Source organism: Bos taurus, chromosome 8 (genome assembly GCF_002263795.3).
Source record: "Bos taurus isolate L1 Dominette 01449 registration number 42190680 breed Hereford chromosome 8, ARS-UCD2.0, whole genome shotgun sequence".
NCBI classification, from domain to species: Eukaryota; Metazoa; Chordata; class Mammalia; order Artiodactyla; family Bovidae; genus Bos; species Bos taurus.
The window spans coordinates 4,640,780-4,658,883 of record NC_037335.1 but is presented as its reverse complement, the minus strand read 5'-3'; the positions used below and the strand labels follow the sequence as shown (position 1 = coordinate 4,658,883).

General features: G+C 37.4%; 1 protein-coding gene across 1 annotated transcript in view; it reads right to left on the bottom strand.

Annotated features, from left to right (window-relative positions):
- The window catches only part of GALNTL6 (polypeptide N-acetylgalactosaminyltransferase like 6), a 1,542,469-nt gene that overhangs the window by 823,677 nt on the left and 700,688 nt on the right, over nt 1-18,104 (bottom strand). The window contains exon 4 of the mRNA NM_001191298.2: nt 14,295-14,461. Coding sequence (NP_001178227.1) covers nt 14,295-14,461 — 167 coding nt within the window. The remainder of the gene's footprint in view (nt 1-14,294; nt 14,462-18,104) is intronic.

The following is an 18,104-nucleotide window of genomic DNA, read 5'->3' as shown; positions in this document are numbered from 1 at the left end:
TGATACCCGGGTTTGATCTGAATAATTACACACAGCAGATGTGCCTTTGGGTCAACAGTCTGATACGAAGGAATCACATCTTCATTGAAAGTATTCATGGCTATTTTCTTTCAAGTTCTACCAATGAGTAATACTTTACGATTTTTACCACGAGCAGTGCAATCACAGACAGTTCCGAAGTAGGTTATAAAGTCAAGTGCAATAGTCCTTTTGATTTCAGACCCCAAGTTTTCCTAACTGGAGTCTCCTTCATGGTTCCTCCATGCTGGATGATACAATTTTTGGAATCATTCATCAGTTCCCTGATCTCTAGTCAATGTGGCCTTATTTGATTAACTATACTTTCTGTTCAGTTCAGTTTAGTTCAGTAGCTCAGTTGTGTCCAACTCTTTGCAACCCCATGGACTGCAGCATGCCAGGCTTCCCTGTCCATCACCAACTCCCAGAGCTTGCTCAAACTCATGTCCATTGAGTCAGTGATGCCATCCAACCATCTCATCCTCTGTTGTCCCCTTCTCCTCCCCCCTTCAAACTATACTCTACACTATTGAAATCATCATGTCACTGCAGATGAGTATGTAGTTTCCAGATTACCAGATGGTTAAACTCAAGGTTGTCATCATTAAGGGCACCTTATTTATCAGTCCTACTTGCTTGCCAGGTACGAGAAAGCGTTTCTGCAGAAAGAAAGTGTGTGGCTAAGAAAACGTCACTGATGAGCTTTCAGTGTTTCCCATTGGTTGACTGATTGCTACTAACAAGTTACAGATATTTAAATGAAGGAAGGTCTGGTTTTTACCTCCCGGAATCTTTGCCCATCAGAATGACTTCTCCTTTTGATTCATAATTCTTATGCAATGAGGGACCGATTGCAATTTACAAGATGATCATGTCACCTATGGTCTTAGGTAGGATGCCAGGACTGCCAAGCTGTCTGGGTCTCTTTAGGGCTTCATACTGAGGTATAGCGACCTCAAGTAAAGGAAAACATAAAGACTATGGCCAGCAAAAATGACAGTTTCAGGGATTCCAGGGAGCTTAGCATACCACCAAGACTTATCTTATTAGGACATCTCCTATTCAGCCTTCTCCTCCTGCCTTCAATCTTTCCCAGCATCAGGGTCTTTTCCAATGAGTCAGTTCTTTGCATTAGGTGGCCAAAGTATTGGAGCTTCAGCTTCAGTATTAGTCCTTCCAATGAACATTCAGGACTGATTTCCTTTAGAATGGACTGCAGTATCTCCTTGTAGTTCAGGGGACTCTGAAGAGTCTTCTCCAGCTTTTAAGTAATACTACTGCCTAGCAGTGTTACTTAAAAAGCATGGCTGCAATTCCTTTAAAAAAAACACTTTTCCAAAATATCATAAACAAGTGCACTGAACTTTGGAACCTGAAATGTGCCTTTTTACAGATATAAACTCTACATTTATCAGACTCCAGTCTCGGGAAGTTATTTCCTTCATCATCATTTCATGAAGATTTTTCACGGTTAAAAGATAAATTTTGTAATTTCTCCAAGCTCATGGCAATCACCTAGACCTTCAAGCTTGAACTTATTTGAAGCGGTCATGGATTTTCCTGCTCTCTTCCTCTCTATAGCAAGTGACTTATTTTTCCAAACCTTTCAGATTAGAGATAATTTTTTTTTGAAAGGGAAAAAATAGTGAAATCATAGCTTGATGTTTCTATAATCTAGGGGTACATCAATCCTTTCTAAGATCCCTAGACCTGAAGTGGCAGAGCTGAGACTTGGATTCAAGACTCTTCACACATAGGCTGTTATCTGCTTGCTATATTTCTATCTGTCCCAATGACTCCATGATTTTCTAATCCTCAATACTGTAAAATAAATAGATAGCTTTTCTCCACAGAACCTTTCATTTATTTTCTAAGTGTTTCAAGTGAACAAAACTAAAAGAAAAAAAAGTGCCCAATCTGAAATAAATCAATTGCTTAAATGTTATTTCAAATTTGTGGTCTATCTCCATTAGGTTGGCGGTAGCCTTAATCTATCCTGCGTGCTTGTGCTCAGTGGCTTCAGTCATGTCTGACTCTTTACAACTCTATGGACTGTAGCCTGCAAGGCTCCTATGTCCCCAGGCAAGAACACTGCAGAGGGTTGCCATGCCCTCTTCCAAGGGCATCTTCCCAATCCAGAGATCTAACCCCTGTCTCTTATGACTCCTGAACTGGCAAGAAAATTCTTTACCACTAATGCCACCTGGGAAGCCCAATTTATCCTGTAGAAATATGCAAAGTCAAAATGACAAGTTACAGAGTTCAAGTTTATTCAAGGTGTAAAATTAAGCTTTCTTGGGTCACTGTCCCACTACAATGTAGGGGTCAGAGTTTTCTGGGCTATGAGGCAGCCACTAGGTTTTCAAGTGGCTTGTGGATACATATTCCACACAGAGCTTTAGGAGATAAAACAGAAAAAATGGAAAAAAAAAAGGATGTTTTCATTAGTATTCAATCCCATACTAGATATTTGCTCAGGCATCCCCACCCCCCACGCCCCCCCCCCCTGCCGCCCCACCCCCACCCCCAACAGCTTCTCAGTCCCAGAAAGACTCTCACTTTCTGGAATATTTTACACCAGTGTGCCCCTCCCTACCCTGCAGCAATCTCAAGAGTGTTCTAGTTTCTGTGAAGTGAGGCAGACTAAATTCGCAACAATATATCCAGAGTGAAGGCAGACTTAAACGATCTACAAGGACCAGCCTAGAGCCCATTCACTTACCTCAATAAATTCTACTATGAATCATCCTGAGAAGCAATATTAAGCATATCTATGTTTTAAGACCTATGTTATCACTTTTTGACCCTCTCAGTGTTAGAAACATTCTTTTCTCCAGGAGGAAAGACCTGGTTGGCCCTCCTGCAAGGCTATAAGGCCATTTGGACACTGGGATTTGTGCATTTGAGTCATTATTTTTCTCAAAAATTCTCCATTCTACTGTGTGTGTGTACACAGTGAAATGGTTTTTATCATGATCCTGAACCTAAGGTGAAAATGTGTAATAAATTAGATTCAATTATCTAGAGTGTCTATGTAACTGTAGCACAGCTTTATCAAATTACAGGTACTTATCAGAATGATTCTAGTTTCTCAGAATTAGACACATGAGAAAACTGCAGAGGAGAGGAATCCAGGCTCCCTAAGCGGAAACATTATCCATTTGAGGTTAATGTAACATTTATGTCTGCATATAAAGTTGCCCTCATGTGTGACCTAGGATGTCACCTCCCTGAGTCTCCACTTACTCATCTATAAAACTTAGATGTATAAAATTTTGTAAAGTTTTAGACAAAAGTACCAGATCCCCTGCCATTTCTTTCATCTCAAAGATCCTACCTGCAGTCTGAAATTAAAAGACACTTGCTCCTTGGAAGAAAAGCTATGACAAACCTAGACAGTGTATTAAAAAGCAGAGACATCACTTTCCCAACAACCATCTTAGTCAGAGCTATGCTTTCTCCAGGAGTCATGTACAGATGAGAGAGCTGGACCATAAAGAAGGCTGAGCACTGAAGAACTGATGCTTTCAAACCGTGGTGCTGGAGAGGACTCTAGAGAGTCCCTTGGACAGCAAGGAGATCAAATCAGTCAATCCAAAAAGAAACAAACTGAATGGTCATTGGAAGGACTGAGGCTGAAGTTGAAGCACCAATATTTTGGCCACCTAATTCAAAGACTCACTGTAAAAGACTCTTCCGTAAAAGACTCACCAATTCACTGTAAAAGATTCTTGAGTGCAGGAGGAGAAGGGGGCGACAGAGGTTGAGATGGTTGGATAGCATCACCGACTCAATGGAGATGAATTTGAGCAAATTCTGGGAGATGGTGAAGGACAGGGAAGCCTGGTGTGCTGCAGTCCATTGGGTTGCAAACAGTCAGACACGAATGAGTGAATGAACAATAGCAACACTATGGAATTGTTCCTTAGTGGATATAAATTATTTAATTTTTATTAGAGAATTTTGATAAAATGTGTTTCATATATATTGATGCATTTGATGTCTAAAACTTGCCACCTCATCAAAAACCTTGAGTGATGAGAGACTGATAATTCTCTAAGGAACTGTTATAAGTCAAGATACAGAAGGCATTGTTTTCAGTTTTTTTGCACTGTGTCAATGCACTGAGCTTTTCTTTTTTAATCAAGAGCAGAGGGATATTGAGATATCAAAAAAGAACTGTTTTAAATACCAAATTTTTTTTTTTTTTTAATTAAAGCTCACTAGCTGAGGTTTGCTGACAAGGGGAATAATCATACAATATAAGCTTTTATTTCATCAGAGAAAGTCATGCCTACCCAAGACCTGAAGCCCAGGATCCAGAAAATGGTTTCAAATGAGTAACAATCCTACTCAAAACAGCTGTCTGCGAGGAAAATAAATGGGATTTAATCTGCCATAAAATGGATTGTGCAATTTATTTTTTCTTGAGGAAATCATGCCTTGTGACATCAGTGAGCTGTAACAGTTTTGCTTTGAAAAGAAGCATCCTATTCTTTGCCAAACCTATATTAATTCACCCACATGGAGTTTTCATCCAGAAAAAGCAACTGGAAAGCTAGAGGGGCTTACCCACACCCACCGCCTGAGGGTGGGAATTGCCCTTTTCTGTCTTTAAAAGGCCTGATTTAAAACATGAGCCCTAAATAATTATTCAGTTCAGAGAGAGGTTTTAAGATGGTTCCCTATGAAAGTTGAAATACATTAAATTATATATTAATGTTCTACAAAAAATGACAATGTTCAATTAATTGACAATGATTTACAAAGTTATGTATTAATGTTCTAGAAAAGATGACATTAATGTTCTATAATGACAATCTCATACACCTTAAACTAACATTAAAAAGATAATAAAACTATGAAAGAGCAAATGCTAGTTATAAAAATGACAATTAGATGAGATGTATCATTATTTTAAATAAAAATAATTTTAAATGCTTAAAGCCAATGAATAGAGGAAATACAAATACTTATAAATCTCAAATGGACTAAATTTTCTGTATAGCATTTTTAAAGATCTCACAGGAGTTACATTATTTTTAATTTATTTCATTTAATTAAATACACAGAATATTTTAAGTGATAAAGAAAAAGAAAGCAATAATAAAATTTTTCAACTGTGAAATATGCTTTAATATTTAGTACCTAACTACAGCCTAACTAGCCAATCAAACTTAAGTGTGCCTCTTCATTCTATTACATGTTTTCCAAGATACTTATTTTTGGTGCCCAAAATTCATCTAGAACTGGTCCATTCTGACACTCTAGTCTCAAATTCTACATTAGAACATTTAAAAAACAGTTTTTAATTAACACTACATAAAATGCCTATTAGTATGAAAGTCTCAGCAAATTTATTTTTATTCAGTTAAATATGTTTTACTCAAAGTGAACTGAAATAAATTTCATCAAATTTGATATATTATGAGTTTATTTAGAAGACAGACAAATGTAATCCCCAAAGTTCTGAACCTTCTAACTTCAGTTCAGTTGCTCAGTTGAGTCTGACTCTTTGTGACCCCAGGAACCGCAGCACGCCAGGCCTCCTTGTCCATCACCAACTCCCAGAGTCCACCCAAACCCATGTCCATTGAGTCGGTGATGCCATCCAACCATCTCAGCCTCTGTTGTCCCCTTCTCCTCCTGCCCTTAATCTTTCCCAGCATCAGGGTCTTTTCAAATGAGTCGGCTCTTCACATCAGGTGGCCAAAGTATTGGCATTTCAGATTCAACGTCAGTCCTTCCAATGAACACTCAGGACTGATCTCCTTTAGGATGGACTAGTTGGATCTCCTTGCAGTCCAAGGGACTCTCAAGAGTCTTCTCCAACACCACAGTTCAAAAGCATCAATCCTTTGGTGCTCAGCTTTCTTTGTAGTCCAATGCAAACATCCATACATGACCACAGGAAAAACCGTAGCCTTGACTAGATGGACCTTTGTTGGCAAAGTAATGTCTCTGCTTTTTAATATGCTATCTAGGTTGGCCATAACTTTCCTTCCAAGAAGTAAGCATCTTTTAATTTCATGGTTGCAGTCACCATCTGCAGTGATTTTGGAGCCCAGAAAAATTAAGTCTGTCACTGATTCCACTGTTTCCCCATCTATTTGCCATGAAGGGATGGGACTGGATGCCATGATCTTAATGAATGGTGAGCTTTAACCAACTTTTTCACTCTCTTCTTTCACTTTCATCAAAAGGCTCTTTAGTTCTTCTTCACTTTCTGCCATAAGGGTTGTGTCATCTGCATATCTGAGGTTATTGATATTTCTCCTGGCAATCTTGATTCCAGCTTGTGCTTCATCCAGCCCAGCGTTTCTCATGATGTACTCTGCATAGACATTAAATAAGCAGAGTGACAATATACAGCCTTGACGTACTCCTTTTCCTATTTGGACCCAGTCTGTTGTTCCATGTTCAAACTGTTGCTTGCTGACATGCATCTAGGTTTCTCAAGAGGCAGGTCAGGTGGTGTGGTATTCCCATCTCTTTCAGAATTCAAAGTTTGTTGTGATCCACACAATCAAAGGCTTTAGTATAGTCAATAAAGCAGAAATAGATGTTTTTTCTGGAACTTTCTTGCTTTTTTGATGATCCAGCAGATGTTTGCAATTTGATCTCTGGTTCCTCTGCCTTTTCTAAAACCAGCTTGAATCGTCTAGTGCCAGTCATATAAAGACTAATTCATGAACCAATTCATCAAGAATAACACACATGCCTTTATAGTATCCTCATCTGCAAAATAAGTACCTACTTAAAATAATTTGTCTCTACCTGAATAAAGAAAGCATTCCAATGGTCATCATGAGGGTCGTGATCCTCATGAGCATTTGTAACCCTCAGGAAAAATCCCCAAAGCTGGAGGGGTTATTCACTTGCTCGACCGAAGAAAAGAGAGCAACAAGATGCTAGTCTGAATTCTACAATAAAGATGGGGCTCAGCAAGGACACATACCTCTTATTAATGTGTCAGATATGTCCTTAGTTTACATAGGCATTTATATCATGTGAGACTGTATTTTAATTTAAAGGAAAGAGAAAGAGAGAGACTTGCTCCTTGGAAGGAAAGCTATGACAAACCTAGATATCATATTAAAAAGCAGAGGCATCACTTGGCCATTCTTGTAGTCAAAGCTACGATTTCTCCAGGAGTCATGTATGGATGTGAGAGCTGGGTCATAAAGAAGGCTATGTGCCAAAGAATTGATGTTTTTGAATTGTGGTGTTGGAGAAGACTCTCAAGAGTCTCTTGGACTGCAAGGAGATAAAACCAGTCAATCCTAAAAGAAATCAACTCTGAATATTCATTGGAAGAACTGATGCTGAAGCTTCAAATACTTTGGTCACCTGATGTGAAGAGCTAACTCATTGGAAAAGACCCTGATACTGGGAAAGACTGAGAGCAGGAGGAGAAGGGGGTGACAGAGGATGAGATGGTTGCATGGCATCACCCACTCAATGCACATGAGTTCGAGCAAACTCTGGGAGATACTGAAGGATAGGGAAGCCTGGCATGCTGCAGTCCATGTAGTCACAGAGAGGCAGACATGACTCAACAACTGAACAACAAACAGGATGAGAAATCCTACAAGTGCTTTGTCTTCCAAGACAGATTATATTAAAGCATATTCTGCCCTTGATGAGTAGGACTCTTATTTTATGAATACAAATAGACTTTTTATGACTTGATTTTGTGTTTTAGAATTTACAAAACACACCCTTTAGACCCTGATGTAGGGGAACATTGAAGGCAGGAGGAGAAGGGTATAACAGAGGATAAGATGGTTGGATGACATTATGGACTCAATGGATATTAGTTTGAGCAAATTCCAGGAGACAGAGAAGGACAGAGGAGCCTGGCATGCTGTAGTCCATGGGGTCACAAAGAGTTGGACACGACTTAGTGAATAGGACAACTCTTTAGAAATTGCCATGCTGGTTTTCCTCTGATACTGATAACATGCAACTGTTCTACATTCATATTCATGCCCCAGAAAACAGTACCTCTCTATACTCTGGACACACTTTCAATGATAAATGCTAAATAACCACTAAAACAGAACTGTCATTATATAGCATGATATGCAAATATCAGAAATCAATATTCTTTCTTTCAATTCTATAGCAGATGATAACAAATTTCTAAATAGAAAAGAATGCAATTGAATTTTATAACATTTTCTCAGTTCCTGCTACTTATTAGCTTTTAATATTATATTTTGACTTTAAAATGCAATTACCTTTCAACTTAAAATCTGAATAATAAATCGAAACAATTTCAAGATTCATTTACTGTGACCGGCACTCAATAAATCTGAGACATAAAAATGGCTTGTCTTGCAGTCTCATAGACTATCTGACAGAAAACCAGCACACATGCATTTTTGTTGACTGTCATCTCTGAATGTTTATATGCGCTTAATGTTAGTGTCTTATTATGTAAAATAGAAGTGCATTACCATTTTTCATCTATTTACAATCTTCTCATGCCGATGATATCTTTCAACTTTGCATAGTTGTAAAACTTGTGCTTACTGATTTGTCTGATTATGGCAACTTCCCTTAACGGTATAAAAGGAGAGTATTTGAGTAAAATAGAATCTGAAATTCAAGAATTCAAGACTTGTCAATACCATTTGTAAAATGACTTAAATATTTTCAGTATTTTAAAGATTTATAGACACTTTTATCTATGTGAAGAATCTAAGATTTTGATGGTAATAGGGACCTTAAAGAAACTGCATGTGTGTGTATATATGGCTATACACATACATATGGTATTTGAATTTGACAAGAAAATTTTTAAATGGCTTCAAAGCAAAATAGACCTGCAAAATATTGGAAGGCATATTTGTATAACAAAGAATGAACTTTGTCTGGGGAGGAACAACAGCAGTAACCTGACATTCAATATAAAATTGTTGTAAAATGAGTCCATAATAAGGCAGAGGAAATGTATACAGATTTGTGAAAATTTCAACATTTTTTCAAATAAATGTACTCACAAATGTTCCATCAAATAATGTAGAGGTAATACTATAGAATTCCCATCCCAAATGTCCCGTTATAAATTTATAAATCCACCATCAATTAAATGCTAAATAATAAGAACAAATAGAAAAATGTATGTCATAATAGTATGGATAAGAAACAGGTTTTTTAAGTTATTTATGCAGCTATATTACTCACTGAAGTTTAGTCCCAGTTCTGAGACACATGACCGTTATTCTGAAACCTTGATTTTCACAACAGTGACATGTAGATTTTATTGGAATGAAGATTCTGGTATGTCTGGGTGGAGCCTGGGAGTCTTCCAGGCTGACAAGTCTCAATGTGATCCTGATGTTGCGGGTCCAAGGACCACACTTTTTGAGGAGTGAGGACCTACGCTTTCTGGGGAAGAGTAAACTGGATTTCATTAAGGTTGCTAATTTTGCTAAGACAGGAAGGATGGTTTCAAGCTTCTGCTTTTCTTTCTAACTAGAATATGGAGAATGATAGGTGTTTGTGAATCTCAAACACTGAGTTCCCTTCTTTTTCTGTCCAGGAAGTTTGAAACAAGCAGGCACCAGAGTGTCTGTGAGTGTGTGTGTGCACGCGCACACGCGTGCATGCGCACACGTGTGCCTAACTATGTATGTGTGTCTGTGCACAATATCCAGGCACAGCAGCGCCCCACCCCTGCCCCCCACTGTGTTAAGGGAAGTATGTCAGCAACTCTCCTGCGAGTTCCCTTGGTTTGAACTTGAATTCATCTAAGCGCACCAAGTTTAGAGAATTGTCAGGTTCAAATATGCCCCGTCTCTGAGGCTAAGCTGCAGCTTAGTTCACACATTTCAACATTTTCCATGTAGATGCCTCAAAGGTTGCCTGGAATTTGGAGATAAGCCTAGGATTAGTCCTGCTTTAAAGTCATCATGAAGCCTTGTTAGAGGCCTCAAGTTAAGTTGTTAAATGTATTTCTGAGAGCTTACTAGAAAAAAAAAAAAAGGCTAACTTTGGTGAGCTTCAGACAGCAAAAACTGTGTTGGCTTTGAAATTTTACCTGCAGGCCTACACCTTCCTGTTTTTATAAACGGCAGGCTTACATTCTGAGGCTAAAACAATACTCTGTTTACCAAGCCCACAGCAGAAAATATCTAAACCAAGAAGTGCTCACATGTTCCTTTTTTTTTTTTTTTAAAGCATTTTGATAACTAAGTCAACTGGATAAATCCAAGCTGATTTTTAAAAATCACTTTGCAATATTTATAACAATTCTATAATTTGAAAATACTTTATCATTTTTCTCTATTGCTATGAAACCAGTTTTAAAGAATTCACAATCAGAATGATTCTGGAACTATAAATTCCAAGGGATATTACAGTCATGCTATTAACATGGCTACCATGTTGGCTCTGTTTTTTCAAATGTAGCTGTTCTATTGACCTGGAAGACATAAAATAGAAAGCAGTAATGTTTGATTAAGTCTTACCAAAATATTATCACCCATAGCTAAAGGACATTAGAGAATCAGAAGAGCTGTATGGCAAAGGTGTTAAAATGCATACTAAACAAACCTGGAGCTAGAATGTATTTCTGAAAATAAACATGAAGTGTAATGTTTCAGAAATAATTTCTTGAAGGAGAACAAAACATCCCCTATATTTTCTTGTACTTTATAATTTGTCTAGAATACTTGATTTTTAAAGAATTGATGGGGAAAAAAACCTTCTGATTTCTGAGTTATACCAAAAAAATCATAAAGTATAATAGCTTTTAAAAATATGGATATAAATCATATCTAACTAATAAACAGGGAAAACTTCTTTGTCTTTGAGGCCCTGTAAATATGAGATGGCTGGGGATATTTTCCTCCTCTTCTAATAGTAAAAACAGTCCTGAATGAGTTTTGATGAACATTAAGGTCACAGACATAATTTAGGAAGATAATATGCTCTATTTATCCTCTTTGTGTTGAAATTCTAAAATTTATATTTTTTTCTTCAATATGTGTAAAACTACCTGCTTATTGGTAAAACTTTTTTTTTTAATGTTAATGCAGTACTAATTTTTCTACCATGTTATAAATGACTACAGTTTGCCTTCATATGCCTTCTATGAAGGTAGGACTCTGATTGCACCTGGGGATGGTGGGGGGACAGATAGATGTGTGGGTGGACGGATGGACAGACAGACAGAATGATTGATTGATTCAATCTCGGAAAAATGACTTGATTAAATTGAGAGGATCGCCTCACAAAAGTATGGAGAATGTTGATGCTGTTTTTCAGGACAGTATTTGTTGAGGAGTAGCCAGAAACTGAAAACAGTTGCTCTCCTATGGAGCACAGTTCCTTTATCAGCCAAGGAGGTTTCCATCACAGCCTCCCTGGATAGCTTAGATAACTAAGTGTCATTTATCCACATTTGTTAAAGAAATTTGAGACACCAAGAGGTTCATTTACCCAAAATCATACAGTTCATTGTCAGCATGAGGATTCTAACCTGTGTTTATTATGTTGATTTTCTAGATTTCTCACAATTCAGAAAGTGACAGTGATGCTTTTAAACACCAATATTTTATCAGATGAGATTCTGTAATGGGAAACAAAAATTTGAAAGGAAGGTTTCTCCTATTGCATACACCAGGGATGGCCACAAACCCTAACATTCTACCAGATGGGATTCTGTAATCTGAAACAACAATTTGAAAGGAAGGTCTCTCCTATTTCATAACCTTTGGAATTATGATATAATATAAAAGATTATTAAGGTATTTTTATCATGTCTTTCAAAGTTTACTCCTACACGTATCATCAGACTTGTGAAATGAAAAGCAATATTTCCTAAAACTTCCCCTTTTGAAAGTTTAATGATTATAAAATAATACTTTCCACTTGATCACTCCCAGAAATAGAATAACTAAAGGAAAGATGTACGAAAGCATTAAAATAGTTGTTAGGGGGAGCACACTGACTGAAACCTCCAGGCACCACAGTAACCATTTACATGAGTTATTTTACAATAGGAGGTCTTGGTAAGGAACATGGAACTAAAAAGCCACCACCAACCAGAAGAGTTAGGGAAAGGTTAAAGAGAGACCCCGCATGTCTGACCACCTCCCAGAATCCTTGCTGGCATCCATCTTGGCTGAACAACGCATTGCACCACCGGGAAGGAGTCTGAGTCAGAATGATTGGCTAAAGACAACCTGGAAACTAATCCCATCACCATAAAGCCCAAGGCTGCAAGCCACTGTGGCAGAGCAGTTCTATTTATGCTACTGCTTCCCCTCACACACCCCCTAGCCCCTGGGCGCCCTTTCCCAATAAAATCTCTTGCTTTATCAGCACATGTGTTCCTCGGACTATTTATTTCCGAGTGTTAGACAAGAGCCCAGTTTCAGACCCTGGAAGGGGTCCCCCTTTCTGCAACATAATGATTCTCCTTAAAAATGTCTGCTAGGAAAGTCAAAATCACCACCATACTCCCAGCTAATACTATTTGTGTTGTTTCACTTCATGAAAAGCAATGACATTGACCATTCTGAACACACTTCCTTTCCAGGAACATGCTATGTAGAAGGGATTGTCCATTAGAGTCGCTGCTACACAGAGATTCAAAAATCAAGACCACTCTTTTCTCCCTCTTCAAGGAGGGAGAAAGCACCTTTCTCTTTGGAAAGCACCTTTGAGAAATATTCAACAAAAAAATTCTCTACAAACCACGATCTACTGCTAGTGAGTGTCTCCTCTCTATTACCCTCAGGTCAAAATTCTGTTTTTGGACACATTTTACCAAGACAAAGCTAATTATGTAGAAAATTCTCTACAGATACACTATCTTATTTCTCTTGGTACCAGTCAACCAAAAAATACCATTTATTTGGTGATGTACCTACCATCCCAGATCTTTACTCCCTTTTTCATTCTTTTATTTAAAAGCAAAGTTTTAGCTTTAACACATGAAATGTGCATTTTTACCCTGAGGTAATAATGACCACTTTGAAACAAGTAGCCTCAATTAAAATAAAAAAAAAGAAGCTTCTGTGTTATTTAAATTAATTTTAATGAGTGCATTTAATTTTAAGTACTTCTTAGATACTTATTTAACACATATTTACCTAAGAAATGCAAGGCAAAAGGTACTTTGAAATCAACCTGAATTACCAAGTTGGTAGTTTAGTATTTAACAGAACAACAGACAACTTTCTTTTGTCACATAAACTTCAACACATACAAATAGACCACGAATCCTGAATCAGTATTTGAAGTAAATCATTGCAGACAAAAATATTACAGAAACCTCAAAGCTAACACACTAAGTGGTTTTACTTTTATAGAATTTTTAAGTACTACGAAGAATAGTTTTCTGTGTGCAAATGAAATTTCCCAAACTGCAATTAATTCATAGAAACTCAAGATGCATTCTCTTGTAAGACGTAGGAAAAATAAACTTGTTTACTGCCATTCTTAAACACACACAGTATAGTTAAACCAAACTCCTTCATACAAAGAAACAGAAGGTAGATGAATATCTTTAGAAAAAGTTTCTGCCTATCAGCCAAGATAGAAAGATTTTACTTATCCTGTAACATTAACAATTCCTGTATTTAAAGCAAATATGATTTATCAAATCCTAAACTCAAGAAACTTTCTATAATCATATTCCCCTGACTTACGAACCAAATTGTGTTCATCAGAATAGTAAAAAACAGTAAAACGATGCTAAATTTTCTAATACTCTGCACTCCGGGCCTTTATGCCGTTATTGTTCAGATACAATAAAATAGCTAAAATCGCCAAGTCAAAATATTTCTTTGTGTTACTTACCATTTCCAGTATTTATGAAATAACAGAAGCACAGCCTGGAGAAACCATCTTGCTAGTAAACAACAGAGCAGATCTTTTTCAGAAATGGAAACAGGTTTTACGGTTCTACTGGAATATATCACCATTCATATGTACTCACCATATTTCACAGTGTTTTTTTCTAAAGCTGAAGATAGAACTTAAGACATTCTGCCAACACCTATCTAATTCACAACAGAAATGCAATGTAAATTTCTTACAGATACCCCAAATGATGCCAATAACTTATCCATTTCATTTTGCATTTGGCCAACATTTTACAAAATCACAACAGCACAGCATAGACAAAACTTCATAATCACCTTTCAGATAGAATCAGCAAGAAGCCATTGTAATAATCCTCTGCCTTATTTTAAAAGCCTGTAACAATTATGCAGGTGATAACAGAATCACATAAAATGGTATCAATAGTGACTTACCTCTATCACTGAAGTCATCAACCAGGATGATTTCTGCGATCAGACTCTCTGGGGTTCGGTTGATGATGCTGTGTATGGTCCGGAGGAGGGAAGTCCAGCCTTCATTATGGAATGGGATAATGATGCTGGTGTTCGGCAGCCTTTCCAGGTACATCTTGTGCTTACAGCTGGAGTTGAAAGAGGAGGGCAAGGCTATGTTAGATGCAAAATGGTAGTACATTTTATATTGTCATTGACTCACTGTGTTATCAGACAACAGTGAAAATTAGACTTTGCCCTGGTGTGCTGCGATTCATGGGGTCACAAAGAGTCGGACAAGACTGAGCAACTGATCTGATCTGATCTGAACGATTTTGCAGCCATAGCTTCTACATCATTATAGCTACTCTACCCATTTTGGGGATTTATTAATGATTCCCTTTCACATCCACTCTCTTTTTTGTTCTTTGAATGTGTCAATTTCACATTTATTCAGTTACAGATAATGTGTCTTGACTCAACAAGGTTAAATAATAAGAAGCTCTGTTGGACTATAAAACCAGATGAATAGTTTATTCCAGTGATTCTGAGTTGATTTTGCTGTAATTTCCTCAGCCCTCCTTTGTATATTGACTTCATATGTGCTTTTCTATACCAGTGGCTCAAAAAGAAGGTAAGAATTGCACTGAAATGTCATGGTCTTCTTAATATATATTTTCTCTATTGCAATCTAATAGTAATGAGGACAAATTTTATGTATTAACATCATTTCCATTGAGCAAGTGGTTAATGTTTGGGTGGATTTCTGGGAAGTTTTGGAAGTTTAACTTCTGTAATATTTATGCCCAAATAATCAGTTAAAGTTGGGTTATGTCTCCATGGCTGGCAGTGTTTAAGGCTCTAGGGGAGAAAAGAGACTTAAAGTGAAAGAAGTGAAAATTTAATCTTAAATAATCACATACTGATGCAACCTCATGGTGAGATTCAAATCATGACACTATGACCTTCCTTATGAGAACTATACAGATCTCATATTTCTGTTATCACTGTGAAGTAATCTGAGATGCCAAATAGGAAGTAGGTCTTAACTCTGGGCATAGTTGCAAGCAATTTAGTATATGTCATGGCTATGCTTTCAATATTCTTGATTTATTTAAGTAATTTATAAATAGGGCAGAAAACTGGGTCTCAAATCTCATTTAATTTTTAGTTTAGCATTGGTCATATTTGCCCAAGCTTTATGAAGGATAATGAATTCACTTGTTGGTGAAACATTTGAGTTACTTTAAAAATAATACGATACAGCAAAAGAGACACTGATGTATAGAACAGGCTTATGGACTCTGTGGGAGAGGGAGAGGGTGGGAAGATTTGGGAGAATGGCATTGAAACATGTGAAATGTCATGTATGAAACGAAAAAAAAAATAATAATACAGAGTGAAATTTTAATCAATTATCAAAATTCAGTGATTTTCCTTATATGGACTACCTGAAGACAAAAGGGAGAGCAAAAATCTGGAAACAGACACAGTTTCTGCTTAAAAGCAAGAACATCTAATAATTTGTCTTTTGCCAGAAATGGCTACTGTTTAATTTATGAGAAAACAAAACAAAGTATAAATTTTGAAGCATGCATAGATTCTACCAGTATGCATAGAAACATACCAGAATATTCAAGACATTACCTACAATATGTTTTTAGTCAATTACTTCAATACTTTATTTTACTATGATCTCACTAGGATAACTTAAATATCACTGTGGATATAAAATAGATCTTGTCTTACAGCTTCAGATAATAGAATATTAGTATAATGTAATTATGGAGAAGGCAGTGGCACCCCACTCCAGTACTCTTGCCTGGAAAAACCATGGACGGAGAAACCTGGTGGGCTGCAGTCCATGGGGTTACTAAGACTCGGACACGACTGAGCGATTTCACTTTCACTTCTCATGCATTGGAGAAGGAAATGGCAATCCACTCCAGTGTTCTTGCCTGGAGAATCCCAGGGACAGGGGAGTCTGGTGGGCTGCCATCCATGGGGTCATACAGAGTCGGACACGACTGAAGTGACACAGCAGCAGCATAATGCAATTAAAGAAAAAAATTAATTATCCTGGAAGTTATAATAAAATGACATATTTTAGACAAATAATTTAAATATAAAATGTAGACATTTCTTTCTATTTTGTCACTTTATTATTACTTTATTTGATCTCAGATTTTTTAAAATTGTAAAAATATTTATAAAAATGGTAGATTTCGATGTTTTCAAATACAATTGAGAGAACTAGGAAAAAAAACCATCAAATTGATACCATGAAATGGGCATAAAAGCCCTATAAAAGACACGCTCTTTAAAGAACCAGGGCTTCCCTGGTGGCTCAGTGGTAAAGAATCCGCCTGCAATGCAGGAGACCCATGTTCGATCTCTGGGTCAGGAAGATACCCTGGAGGAGGGAATGGCAATCCATTTCAGTATTCTGACCAGGAGAACTCTATGGATAGAGAAGCCTGGCAGGTTAAAGTTCATGGGGTCACAGTCAAACAGGACTGAGTGACTTTCACAAAGGAACATATTCCTTTAGGGATAACATAAAATTATTTTAAAGAGCAATATATGAAACATATGTGTCAGTGATTTCCAAGAGCATAGTGAGATGGGTGCTTTCACATATAATGAACAAAGATGGAAAAGAGTGCTAAAGGAATTCAGTGCATCTTGTCATAATTACAGAGTTACCCATTCAACAAAGCCAGAGACCTGAGACAAAGGTGTTTTCCTATATCAACATTCAGTTCAGTTCAGTTCAGTCACTCATTCATGCCCGACTCTTTGTGACCCCATGGACTGCAGGATGCCAGGCTCCCCTGTCCATCACCAACTCCGGGAGCTCACTCAAAATCATGTCCATTAAGTCAGTGATGCCATCCAACCACCTCATACTCTGTCATCCCCTTCTCCTCCTGCCTTCAATCTTGCCCAGTATCAGGGTCTTTTCCAGTCAGTCAGTACTTCACATCAGGTGGCCAACGAATTGGAGCTCCATTTGAATACAGAGTTCCAAAGAATAGCAAGGAGAGATAAAAAAGCCTTCCTCTGCAATCAAGGCAAAGAAATAGAAGAAAACAATAGAATGGGGAAGACAAGAGATCTTTTCAAGAAAATTAGAGATGTCAAGGGAACATTTCATGCAAAGATGGGCTCAATAAAGGACAGAAATGGTAGGGACCTAACAGAAGCAGAAGATATTAAGAAGAGGTGGCAAGAATACACAGAAGAACTGTACAAAAGAGATCTTCACAACCCAGATAATCATGATGGTGTGATCACTCACACTCACCTAGAGCCAGGCATCCTGGAATGTGAAGTCAAGTGGGCCTTAGGAAACATCACTATGAACAAAGATAGTGGAGGTGATGGAATTCCAGTTGAGCTATTTCAAATCCTGAAAGATGATGCTGTGAAAGTGCTGCACTCAATATGCCAGCAAATTTGGAAAACTCAGCAGTGGCCACAGGCCTGGGAAAGGTCAGTTTTCATTCCAATCCCAAAGAAAGGCAATGCCAAAGAATGCTCAAACTATTGCACAATTGCACTCATCTCACATGCTAGTAAAGTAATGCTCAAAATTCTCCAAGCCAGGCTTCAGCAATACATGAACCATGAACTTCCATATGTTCAAGCTGGTTTTAGAAAAGGCAGAGGAACCAGAGATCAAATTGCCAACATCCTCTGGATCATTGAAAAAGCAAGAGAGTTCCATAAAAACATCTATTTCTGCTTTATTGACTATTCCAAAGCCTTTGATTGTGTGGATCACAATAA